This window comes from Harmonia axyridis, chromosome 6 (assembly GCF_914767665.1).
Source record: "Harmonia axyridis chromosome 6, icHarAxyr1.1, whole genome shotgun sequence".
NCBI lineage: Eukaryota > Metazoa > Arthropoda > Insecta > Coleoptera > Coccinellidae > Harmonia > Harmonia axyridis.
In genome coordinates this window covers 4,504,553-4,518,145 of record NC_059506.1, presented here as the reverse complement: position 1 = coordinate 4,518,145, position 13,593 = coordinate 4,504,553, and the positions used below count along the sequence as shown (strand labels likewise).

Genomic DNA, 13,593 nt, shown 5'->3' with positions numbered 1-13,593 from the left:
TTCAACTCAAATGCTCATTCACATTTTGGTTTTGTTTCATGGAAATCGAATAAAAGAAGTTATGTAATTTTTTTTCATATCTATGAAAATCTTTCTATTTTTGCTTCTTTTTTCGAATCATAAAAAAACGCTCATTTTAATTTTTTATTAAATACATAAATTTTACAATACTCAAGAAATTATCCAAAGTACTTTTATACTAACTTTACAAAATATGGCATTCACATTGTCAATATAATTGAATTCAATAGAAATATGAAAAATTATCTTGCAGGCCAATAAATCGATGTACAATAATACCAACATAAAATAAATAGTATTGAGAGAAAACAAAATTTTAAGGTGGTGACATTGATAATAAAGTTACATTACGTTTATAAAACACACTTTCTTTTCACTCACAGATAACATACAAGCAAAATCTCGTATCTTTGGCAGTTATTTTTTGAATCCATAAAAATTTATTGATAAGGAATATAAGAGTAGATGGTGTTATCTTTAGATGCAGATGGTTTTAGTCTTTTTCAAAAACATTGCTGAATTGATTACTTATGATAACATTGCCCTCAATGAAATTTCTTTAGTCTGTGAATAAACTGAAGTTCTTTCTAGATTTTTGGCAATATTTTACAAATTCAACATCAATTCACTACAAAATATTTTACATGTATTCATACGCAAATGCTTAACCTTATCCTAAATAGAAATAAATGCTATTGCATTTACATTTATGTTCCTTATGTATATTTGTAGGAAAGTTACATGAGTTAAAAATGTTTGATACAACAGAACATTTAAACCCAATAAAAATTATCACAAATCAAACAATGCAATATATGCATAAATGTTCATCAAATATATCCAAAAAATACAATAAAAATATAAAAATTCAGTCAACTTCACTAATGAATTCAGATCCTTTTATGTGGTTACGAATGAAATAAAATTTTATAACTTAATTACGAATAAGATGAAGAAAATTTTATACACTAATCTCACATAGGAGATATATACAAAACGATCAATGCTTTTGAATGAAGGTAAGTTTTGAGATTTTTCCTATCTAAAACAAATAGGTTATTGCATTACTTGACCATTCATCAATTGACTGTATGCCTATCTACTTTGAGAGTTTTTGATCCCATTTTTATGGCAAATTTAGGTCTTACGTTAATTTTATATTTTAAGGTAGAAATGGGACTAATGTATGCTCCTAGTAAACATGGGAGCGATAGTTTTGATTCATGAAAATTTATCCTGATGACTTTTGATTGAAATTAATACTAGTGATTTCATAAGAAAATTGTAGAATTAGATGATATTTTGATGAAGATGGTGCCACTTCTATATCACAACAGATGACTAACTACATGTTTTTCGTACTGCTTTGGCACGGGTGTTCTTAGCTACACCCAAATTTCTAACTTTTATGTAAATTAAAACATCTCGTCAAACATTATTCGCTATTATAAAACAGCTCGAACATTATTTATGCTAAAAATTCCCTATCTACAAACTACTCCTGTCTTTTCCAAAAAATGTGCATTTTTAGCTTGATAGTGTTAGAGAATCACTAGTGCGAAAATTTCTTCTACAGAGAAATTTTATTCTTAATAAATTCGGTTTTCAAGACACTCTCGACGTTGAAAAGATAACGGATAAATTTTCATATTTTGTAATCGAGTTTATGATTTGATTTGTCTCTTATAGTTTGCACAACTCAATGGTCTTCTCCTACAACTAGTGATCCAAAAGTCATAAATATAAATAATTTTCATTTCAGAAGAAAAACCGATAAGGTACACTCGTACCTTTGAAAATTCCTCTGTAAAAGCCTCGATAACATAAAACGAATATGTTGGTCTATTGCTTACTTCTTATTTTTTCTCTGCCTGCATTTTCCCAAACAGACGAAACAAATTTATAATTCTGTAACAGCGTACAGCTGGCGTTCATTCTCATTGTTGGCGTAGACCGGGCCCTCGTGTGCTTGATCTTGAATTTTGGCTGATCTGAACTGCGAATGCAAAGATTGCTGTTGGACACCCATGCCTCTTTGAAGAGATCGGAACTGCGCGTTAGGTTGGAACGAGCTGGTTCCGTCCTGCCAAGCGCCCCTTTGGAGGGATCGGAAATTGGCAGGGTTCAAGGGTGTTTCGATGCTGGTGTTCGGTACTTTGGGCATGGATGGTTGTTTGCGCGCCTTCTCATCAGGAGTCTGTGGAAGGGGACGTCGACCAAGAGTACTAAACTTCTGGATATTCGCAGTCCTCTGTTGGCCATCCTGTTGGGAGGCACTTCGAGGAATTGAACGCTTGTGCTGATGCTGCTGATCGAACTTAAAACCTTTAAAGTTTGGGAAGTCCTTGCAGGCAGGCCTGAAACGGTGGGGAACCAATATTTAGTGAAGATTTTTTTAAATAAAAAATAGAATCAATGAAAGAAATTGGTATATGTTTGATATAATTGAGAGTCTGTACATTCTTATTCCACTTGCATATTATATCCAGCTGTAATTATTCTATTCATTCATAAAAGTTTATATTTATGTTATACAGGGTTAGAACTACACTGCGCAAAAAAATTAACGCACATTCTGAAAATCTCAATTTTAATGAAAGTCAACTCTACATTAACTTTATAACTTATTTTTTATGTTCTCTCGGGAAGGTTTTGAACGAAACAAGACACATTAAATGGAAGAAAAATTCAGGATTTCACCGAATCTTATGTGAAAGAAGAGAAATAAACAATTTTCAAAATACTGGAATGCTGATAAGTGATTTAATACTTGGTATTTCCACCCCTTGCGTTAATTACAGCTCGGCAACGATGGTTCATACTCAAAATGAGTGATCTTAAAATGTTCTGATCTAATCTGTCCCAGATTTCTCTGAGTTGGATTCCTAAGACATTAAGAGTAGCTGGATGAGTTTCTGAACTTTTCAGCCTTCTATTGAGGTTGTCCCAAACCTGCTCAATCGGATTGAGATCTGGACTTCTTGCTGGCCATTCCATTCGAGAGACTTCAACCTCTTCAAGGTACTCCTGAACGATGCGCTCACGATGGGGTCTGGCATTATCGTCCATAAAAATGAAATTTTCATCAATGTATGGGGCAAATGGCACTACATGCTCTTCAAGAATGTTCGTTATATACCTATCAGCATTCATAGCTCCATTATCAACGACCACTAGTTCTGTGCGAGCAGTCAAAAATATTCCACCCCATACCATAATCGATCCTCCCCCAAAACCAGTAGTATTCAGTATTGCACTGAGCATATCTTTCATGTGGACGTCTGTATACAAGGGAACGTCGATTACAATGGTAGAGGCAGAATCTAGACTCATCTGTGAAGAGAACTCTTTCCCAATCAGCCTCTTCCCAATGGATATGCTCTCTCGCAAAATCCAAACGCGCCCTTCGATGGATTGGGGTAGGAGCTGGGCCTCTTGCCGCGACACGAGGCCTTAAATCATATTCTCTGAGGCGATTTCTTATTGTCTGAGTGCTAATTTGGACACCATGAGTTTGCTCAAGCTGATTTTGAAGGAGGCAAGCGGTTGCAAACCGTTGTCTCAACGAAGAAACTCACAAGTAACGTTCTTGAATGGCAGTTGTTACCCGTGGTCTACCCTGTCCTGGTCTTCGGACATTCATACCTGTCTCCCTGAATGGCTGCAACATTCTGGACACAGTTGTATGGGAAACTCCAAACCTTTCTGCAATTCTTGTGTATGTCCACCCTTCTTCTCGCAAAACTACCGCTTGGGCACATTCCTCTTGGGTCAAATTGCATGTTTCGCGTTGCATAGCGATCGAGTGTAGAAAATCAAATGAAAGAAAAACTATTGATCACTAGAATTGATCGAGAACAACTGATTTCAGAATGGAGCCAATACATTCAAAATCTGATAATCTCATCTTTTTTTATTCCTGCTGGGAAAAAACATCTGTATTGAAGAAAAACGTTGAAAGTGGATAACATATGCATGCATAATTCTGATAAAAATAATTATCATTGAGAACACCTTCAGTTGTAAAATAAATTTGAGATTTCCATAATGTGCGTTTATTTTTTTGAGCAGTGTATTTAGAGGACCCCTACAGGTATATCAAAAACCATTAGAAAGACAGGGTAGCTTAAAGTCCAAAAAAATTGAGTTATTTAGGGATGAGTGTGTTGGTGTGAACAGATCCAAAATATTTCCATTGGTTCCAGAGATATCTCGAAAAAACCGAACGAGATTTTCTTTTTTTTTCTGTATAACTCATTTGTTTTTGGAGATAACTTCACGAAATTCGGTTTATAGCCATTACCCAATATAGAGATACTAATGGTGTCTTCAGATTTTTTCTGTTTTCTATTGTTTCAGAGACACGATCGTCAAGAGATGATTTCACATAACAACTCTTCAAATTTGCGTACCTAGGCTCGATATTTCTGTAGAGTGTGATACATTGTTGAGTTCGTAATTTTTTTCTTTATCACCTCATAAGGAAAACCAATATTTGGTCCAAAGAAAAAAAAATTGACTATCGCATCTCTGAAACAATGGTAAACAGAAAAAATCTGACGACACCATTAGAACCTCTATATTGGATATTGACTACAAACCGAATTTCGTGAAGTTATCTCCAGAAACAAATGAGTTATACCCAAAAAAAATAGAAAATCTCGATTTTTAGTTTTTTCGAGATATCTCGGGAACCATTGGAGATATTTTGGATCTGTTAACACCAACACACTAATCACTATATAAAGCAACTTTTTTGTAATTTAAGCCACCCTGTAGTGCCCCTCTAAATAGTTCTAACACTGTATAAGGGGAAGATATTAAAAACTTTATTATAAAGTCAGTACAATTCAATGATAAATGTACAGAGTTAGTTTGAGTATGGAAATCTCGGAAACAGATCGTACGATTTTTATAGACTTTAGTGTGCAAGGATTTTGTGAAACGAGCGATGTTATGATTTTATTTACATTCTTTTCAGAAGCCGATGGCATCTTTAGCTGTTACTTCGTGAGTATTCTGGACTGACTTTCCCATATGAGTGATTCTTAGGCCAGTCACCCCCGGAGATTTGCACACTATGTGTTGGTCTGTTTCTACCTCCTTTACACAGAGCCTGCCGATCTCATCTGCTGACTTACCCATCCGGTACAAAAGATATTTGCACCAACAGTGTTCTGTCAGAAGTCCCGCCATTACACAAAGATCAGCTCATGGTAGCTTCAAGGCTTCCTGTTATAGGTCGGAGAGAGCACCACAAATTTCTTTGCCTGAGGAGACCAAGAGTGTACCTCCAGAGGGTTTTTCTATTGTCCCACTCCCATTGTTGGATGGCTGCCTTATATTGGTCTTTTCCAAGTTCTCAAAAAGGCTCAGGACCAACAGGTGTTAACCTTGATGCTCTTTTCGCAAGTTCATTGGCTTTTTCGTTTCCTTCAATACCACAATGTCTTCTACCCATAGTAGAATCACTTTATTGCCTCTGGCCAGTTGCTTTATGGTATTTACAGCACTCCCATGTCAGCAGAGACCCCTGGCTATATGATTCCAGGGACCTCAGCGTGGCCTGGCTGTACGTAGTGATATAAATACGCGCCCCTTTGGTGTTTTTTTCAAGACACTTTTGACCCCACATATACACTGCGCAAAAAAATTAACGCACATTATGGAAATCTCAAACACGCGAAACACGCAATTTGACCCAAGAGGAATGTGCCCAAGCGGTAGTTTTGCGAGAAGAAGGGTGGACATACACAAGAATTGCAGAAAGGTTTGGAGTTTCACATACAAGTGTGTCCAGAATGTTGCAGCGATTCAGGGAGACAGGTATGAATGTCCGAAGACCAGGACAGGGTAGACCACGGGTAACAACTGCCATTCAAGAACGTTACTTGAGAGTTTCTTCGTTGAGACAACGGTTTGCAACCGCTCGCCTCCTTCAAAATCAGCTTAAGCAAACTCATGGGGTGCAAATTAGCACTCAGACAATAAGAAATCGCCTCAGAGAATATGATTTAAGGCCTCGTGTCGCGGCAAGAGGCCCAGCTCTTACCCCAGCCTATCGAAGGGCGCGTTTGGATTTTGCGAGAGAGCATATCCATTGGGAAGAGGCTGATTGGGAAAGAGTTCTCTTCACAGATGAGTCTAGATTCTGCCTCTACCATTGTGATCGACGTTCCCTTGTATACAGACGTCCACATGAAAGATATGCTCAGTGCAATTTCTTGAATACTACTGGTTTCGGGGGAGGATCGATTATGGTATGGGGTGGAATATCTTTGACTGCTCGCACAGACCTAGTGGTCGTTGATAATGGAGCTATGAATGCTGATAGGTATATGAGGCATTTGCCCCATACATTGGTGAAAATTTCATTTTTATGGACGATAATGCCAAACCCCATCGTGCGCACATCGTTCAGCAGTACCTTGAAGAGGTCTCTCGAATGGAATGGCCAGCAAGAAGTCCAGATCTCAATCCGATTGAGCAGGTTTGGGACAACCTCAATAGAAGGCTGAGAAGTTCAGAAAATTATCTAGCTACTCTTAATGACTTAGGAATCCATCAATCAGAACATTTTAAGATCACTCATTTTGAGTATGAACCGTCGTTGCCGAGCTGTAATTAACGCAAGGGGTGGAAATACCCAGTATTAAATCACTTATCAGCATTCCAGTATTTTGAAAATTGTTTATTTCTCTTCTTTCACATAAGATTCGGTGAAATCCTGAATTTTTCGTTCATTTAATGTGTCTTGTTTCGTTCAAAACCTTTCCGAGAGAACATAAAAAATAAGTTATGGTCAATGTAGAGTTAACTTTCATTAAAATTGATATTTTCAGAATGTGCGTTAATTTTTTTGCGCAATGTCTTGGTTTATATGATATAGACATGTGTATAGAAGCATACTTTTTTGTTATTAATAAATCATATCAATAGACATCAATGAAACTTTCGAAGCCACTTGTTTCCATAAAAACTCTAAATCGGACATATGTTTCCACAATATTTTTGTTTGTTAAAATAATTTTTCAATATGCCAAAGTTTATCGGTGAGCTAATAAACCAGCCTGTATAGATGAAATGTTGGGTTAGTCCAAATTGGTAACCCGATTCCAATTGTTCTAACCCTGTAATTTGAACTCCATCACAGCTTGTAATAAAAGAGTTCTATAAATTCGATATCCTAACCTGTCTCAGTAAAAGTCTGAGCTCTCTAGTGTCTTGCATTGTTTGCTTAGAGTCGCGTACTTTCCATTATTGGGTCCTGCCAAGATGGGGTCGTGGTGGTGGGATGGTAATCTGCCAAGGGTGTGGCCGCGGAGATGTGATAGGTGGGCTCCTCTGTGATGCTGCTCGCTGGGTCGCATGTCACATCCATCTCTGTAACAGGTTAGATCTGCGTTGCTCATATCTGATTTACTGGAATTATTTCAAATGTACAATTGGTACTGATTCTATTTTGAAAGACAATTACTCAATTAACATTATTGTTCCTTTTTAATAGATCTTTCTTTATGTATAACAATTCATACTTGATATTTTTAAGGTTCATGAGAACATTTTCAAAAAAGTATCAATAACAGTGTCTATACAACTACAACTTCAATTGCTTTGAATTTCTGAATACTTTTTTGGTGTTCTACTGAAGCTGTAGAACCACACTCTAATCCACAAAATCTTCACTTATAAATGTCTCGATAATAATATTAGCATCTTCGGCGGAAACTAAGACTCTAACTAACGGAAAACTAAAATACTTTACCGAAGATGACAACATCCTTATCGAAATGATAGTTAAACACTTGTGAAGATTCTGGATTAGAGTTTGGTTTCAACTACCTCAGTAGATTACTTACAATGTGAACTTTTTTCAATTTAAACATATTTTGAGTAATCATTTCCAAGAAACCTTGTGTGATTGAAAAAATTATCGAACATGAAATTTCAACAGAGAAGTAGTTATAATGAACTGAAGCCAATTAAATATAAAATCCATGTATATTGAGATTCGAAAAAAGTCCCAAATACAAGTACATAAAAGAAAAATTTGTATTAATATTTGTGTGATGTAGTGAAATAGTTGTTATTGAAAAATATGAATAATTAAGTGATTAATAAATAAATTTCAATTAATCAATTCATGAAATTTGAAGTAATTTTTTTTTAATGAAAAGAATTTCTTTGTTAATTTAGATTCAGTCGAACTTGGATGAGCTAAGAAAGGAGGAAATTCTAATTGTCCAACGAGGAATTTTCCTTCAAACGAAATTAAGTTATTCATTAAGGAATATTGTTAAAACGTTACATTTCAAAATATGAATAAAATTTGTAATTACCTTGAAAGAAAAAATAAACATGAGGATTTATAAAATTGGAAGAGTTTTGTTTCCATTGCACAAGTTGATTAGGAAAACAAAGATAGCTATAACTTGATCACCTTACAGTAGAAACAAATGACCTAGAGAAACATTTGAGCATAGACTTCATATCTGTTATCTCATATTTTGTATTAAATTGGTTGTATAAGCAATCCGTTGTTGTCACTCTGTGCAGCTATAACGAAGTGATTCAATCATTTTGGAAAACTGAATTTAGATAGTAACTGCAGATAACTTCAAACCATCATTAATGAAACATATAATAATCAAGTTTAAATTTGTGTTTGCAGAAATAACAAAATTGCTAACAATTTCGAGAAAAGAATTACAACAATTCTCTAAATCTTCAGAAAAATTTAAATTATCATAACAATTAATCTATTAAGTTTGCATTCACAGCAATAATCCAAATTAAGGAGAATCCCAATATCATGCGAAATGATACAAAAGCTATCTAAAAAACCTTGACATAACCGGCCTCAAATAACAAGTAGTAGATTTTTTCGGAACAATACAAGTTATGAGTGGACCAATAAACTGAATAAATACTACCAGTTTATTTAAAAAAATATACAATAAATCAAATAAAACAAATATTTTATTGTTTACGACAATTGCTTTGCCAACACTGAGGCTACATGGTCAGGTTAAATTTTTGACTGATAGCAAAACAGAGCTTTAGACATATGATATAGGTGACGAAAACACTCATCATTGACCAAAAAAATATGAATACTAAATGAGTATGAGTTTACATCTGTTTATTCATTCAAACGAATATTTTGGGAATTATATCTATTTATTTCAAGGGATTCTAACAGTGTTGGTCTTGTGCTTTTATTTTACATATGAAGAATTCCGAATTCATTATTAAAGGTCCTATCTTTAAAATGATTAGCATATGTTGAAATTGAACTATCAGATGTATAACTTCTTTGATGCTTCCTTTTGTCCAATATAAACCTTAGGGCAATCAGTGAAAGTCAACTTGTAGACACCGTATTTATTATCGTTAAGAATTTTATCTTTATTATTTTTAATAGAAATGCCTGAATTATTCATGGTTCTAAAGGATATAGATCAGATTTTGATTAAAATACAAAGAACACAAGCATAACTTTTAGCATACACTATGGTAAAATATAATAGTGATAACAATGTTTTTTTGTTAACTTGTGTTAATATCTCAGAAAAAAATTGCTACATACTAGAAAAGTGAATTTAATTGCACAATATTTTGCACAACCATGATTGATTCAGATATTTTTATCAAAAATAATATATATAAAATTATTAAAGAGAATAAATCTGGTCTTCAAGTTGACTTGCAATGATCGCTCTATGGTTTCTATTGGACAACAGGAAAATCTTTCAAGAAAAGGATACACGAAGGTGAAAAAAGTTATACATGTAATAGTTAACATTCAACATATCCTATAAAAGATTGGAACATACCTTTAATAATGATGTTGAAATTCTCCTCATGGAAAATAAAAGCACAAGACTAACACTCCCTTGAAATAAAAACGTATTATTCCTAAAAAATTCTGTTGAACGAACAAACAGATGTAAACTCATCCCCATCATTGAATTTCTTCAGATAGTTTTGAAATTCCAAGCGGTTAATATCCAATATAACTGTAAAGTTTATGATTTCTTATTTAGTATCAATATTTTTTCGGTCAAATTTTTTTGTCACCTATATATGGTCTACAAGCCCTGTTTTGTCTGACGAAGCCACAGTGATGGCGAAACAATTGTCGTTGACAATAAAATATTTGTGGAAATCATTTTATTTCATTTGTACCTAATGAATTTTTGCCAAGTAAGAACCAAATCCATCAAATATTAACTAGAAATAAATGTTAGTCCTAAAACTTATGAAAGTATTATTAGTCCATACGAATACATGACTACCCCACCACAGTTAATTCCCATAATTGCCTACAGGGAATGAATACCCTGACCAATCTTCTGAAGCAGATCGGTAAAAAGTTAGGAGTTAAAAATTCCAGACTCTTTAACTCACTATATCCAAGTTCGACTGGGAAAAGTTAAAAACGAATTATTTATCAGGCTGTAGCAAGTTTACCTGGTAAGCAAGATGATTTCAATTATTGTGAAATTCCCTCCTGGGTATTCCAACAGAATTTTTAGTATATGGGGAATATTGTTAGTAAAGAACAATAAGGTTATCACTTAGAATTTAGGAGAGTATAATGAAGCATATTCACCATCAGTATCCACTATTTTTCAATGAAATTTTGAATTGTCCTTCAAAATCGAATCTTATATATCTATCACTCCATTGAATTAAAGTTTTATATTCACTGAATACAAAGATCCTATAGAAACTATAATTCAAAGAAATAGATCATTAATTAATCCTAAAGTATAATAATGCATCTAAATGAGAGAAAACTAAGCGGATGCATATAAACTAACAGTCTAATTGAAAGAGATTTTTGCTGACCCACTACAAGATATCAAAAAGTTCTCTATCGCTTCCATCAAATAACAAAACAATTTTTTTTCTTTATTACATCTCTAGTATGAATAGTAACTCCATACCGAATTAAGTTTGATAAATAGATCATGAAATTAGTTTTCAAATAAAATAAAATAATGTCCACAAATATTATTTTTACGGAAATTACTTTAGTTTTATTTTATCCATAACGGAATTTCCATCAAATAAAGACTAAATCCATAAATTAAAAATTAATTTTAAAGAATATCCACTAAATACCGAAAGCATTCTAATTCTTATTACTGAACCACAATATCCATTAATATGACGAATGTTTACTAAGATTATTTGTTTTTAAACTGCGAGAAAAAAAAGAAACCAAATATAAATGCCAATGATCTAATAATACATAAATGAGCCCTTTATGCAGTGCATCTGAGCATTGATGCCAATTTTAGAGAGAGACAGAAAGTTTGATTCTTATTTTACGTGATCACGAGAAGGAGGATGAAGATGTTGGAATTTCAACAAATGATAAAGCAATGCCAAATCACCTGATCTAAAATTGTTCAATGATCGATTGGTTCAATATGAAAGATTGAGAAAGATAAAGTCTTATGTAACGTGACCACGAGAGGGAGGATGATAAAGATGTTTGAATTTCAACAAATGATAAAGCAATGCCAAATCACCTGATCTAAAATTGTTCAATGATCGATTGGTTCAATATGAAAGATTGAGAAATATAAAGTCTTATGTAACGTGACCACGAGAGGGAGGATAAAGATGTTTGAATTTCAACAAATGATAAAGCAATGCCAAATCACCTGATCTAAAATTGTTCAATGATCGATTGGTTCAATATGAAAGACTGAGTCTTATGCAACGTGACCCCAAGAGGGAGGATAAAGATGTTTTAATTTCCACAAATGATAAAGCAATGCCAAATCACCTGATCTAAAATTGTTCAATGATCGATTGGTTCAATATGAAAGATTGAGAAATATAAAGTCTTATGTAACGTGACCACGAGAGGGAGGATAAAGATGTTTGAATTTCAACAAATGATAAAGCAATGCCAAATAACCTGATCTAAAATTGTTCAATGATCGATTGGTTCAATATGAAAGACTGAGTCTTATGCAACGTGACGCCAAGAAGGAGGATAAAGATGTTTGAATTTCCACAAATGATAAAGCAATGCCAAATCACCTGATCTAAAATTGTTCAATGATCGATTGGTTCAATATGAAAGATTGAGAAATATAAAGTCTTATGTAACGTGACCACGAGAGGGAGGATAAAGATGTTTGAATTTCAACAAATGATAAAGCAATGCCAAATAACCTGATCTAAAATTGTTCAATGATCGATTGGTTCAATATGAAAGATTGAGTCTTATGCAACGTGACGCCAAGAGGGAGGATAAAGATGTTTGAATTTCCACAAATGATAAAGCAATGCCAAATCACCTGATCTAAAATTGTTCAATGATCGATTGGTTCAATATGAAAGATTGGGTCTTATGCAACGTGACGCCAAGAGGGAGGATAAAGATGTTTGAATTTCCACAAATGATAAAGCAATGCCAAATCACCTGATCTAAAATTGTTCAATGATCGATTGGTTCAATATGAAAGACTGAGTCTTATGCAACGTGACCCCAAGAGGGAGGATAAAGATGTTTGAATTTCCACAAATGATAAAGCAATGCCAAATCACCTGATCTAAAATTGTTCAATGATCGAATGGTTCAATATGAAAGATTGGGTCTTATGCAACGTGACGCCAAGAGGGAGGATAAAGATGTTTGAATTTCCACAAATGATAAAGCAATGCCAAATCACCTGATCTAAAATTGTTCAATGATCGATTGGTTCAATATGAAAGATTGGGTCTTATGCAACGTGACGCCAAGAGGGAGGATAAAGATGTTTGAATTTCCACAAATGATAAAGCAATGCCAAATCACCTGATCTAAAATTGTTCAATGATCGATTGGTTCAATATGAAAGATTGGGTCTTATGCAACGTGACGCCAAGAGGGAGGATAAAGATGTTTGAATTTCCACAAATGATAAAGCAATGCCAAATCACCTGACCTAAAATTGTTCAATGATCGATTGGTTCAATATGTTTAACTAATCAAAACATTGGTTGGTTGCTTCGAGGTGTAAACATTGTGTGTCTCCCCTTTTCAATAGAGTTGATTACTCTTCTTCTATAAATTTTCTACTTATTATTAGATCATTGATAAATACTACCAACATTCTCCAATATTAGTTCAACTAGGTATAAGTTATTGTTATTATTATGGTACTAAGAGATTAGGTCTCAACATAATAATTTTATAATCAGCCCTAAAAAATGGACTGAACATTACAACCAAATTTTTATATAATCGATGTCCGAAGAATATTGGGTAAATCCGATTTGATATCTTGTCAAGTGGTACAGACAAACATACAAGATGGTTAAAGAATCACCTCCAAATATTGAAATACCTTCAACCATCTAATAAAAGTTTGATATTACTGAAATATAAATTCATTCTTATGCATTCATAGATAAAGACTGAAATTTTAAATCACCGAAATTTTCTTCAAAGTTTTAATACGAACTGGTGTAAATTTCGTAATAAAAATTTGTGAATGTATACAGATATGGAAGAAAATTATATTACAGGTTTTCTCCTAAAGTCTGTTGTTTAGAGAGCGCCAC

General features: G+C 33.8%; 1 protein-coding gene across 5 annotated transcripts in view; it reads right to left on the bottom strand.

Moving 5' to 3' along the window:
- Positions 1-130: 130 nt before the first annotated feature.
- LOC123683212 (protein tweety) overlaps positions 131-13,593 on the bottom strand; it is an 83,910-nt gene continuing 70,447 nt past the window's right edge. For 3 of the 5 annotated variants that reach the window (XM_045622116.1, XM_045622118.1, XM_045622117.1), the window contains exons 6-7: positions 7,273-7,404; positions 131-2,378 (exon numbers count right to left, since the gene is read on the bottom strand). In XM_045622116.1, coding sequence (XP_045478072.1) covers positions 1,922-2,378; positions 7,273-7,404 — 589 coding nt within the window. In that variant the 3' untranslated portion in view covers positions 131-1,921. Of the gene's footprint in view, positions 2,379-7,212; positions 7,405-13,593 lie in introns of all 5 variants that reach the window. The other 2 variants (XM_045622119.1, XM_045622120.1) reach the window with 1 other exon arrangement.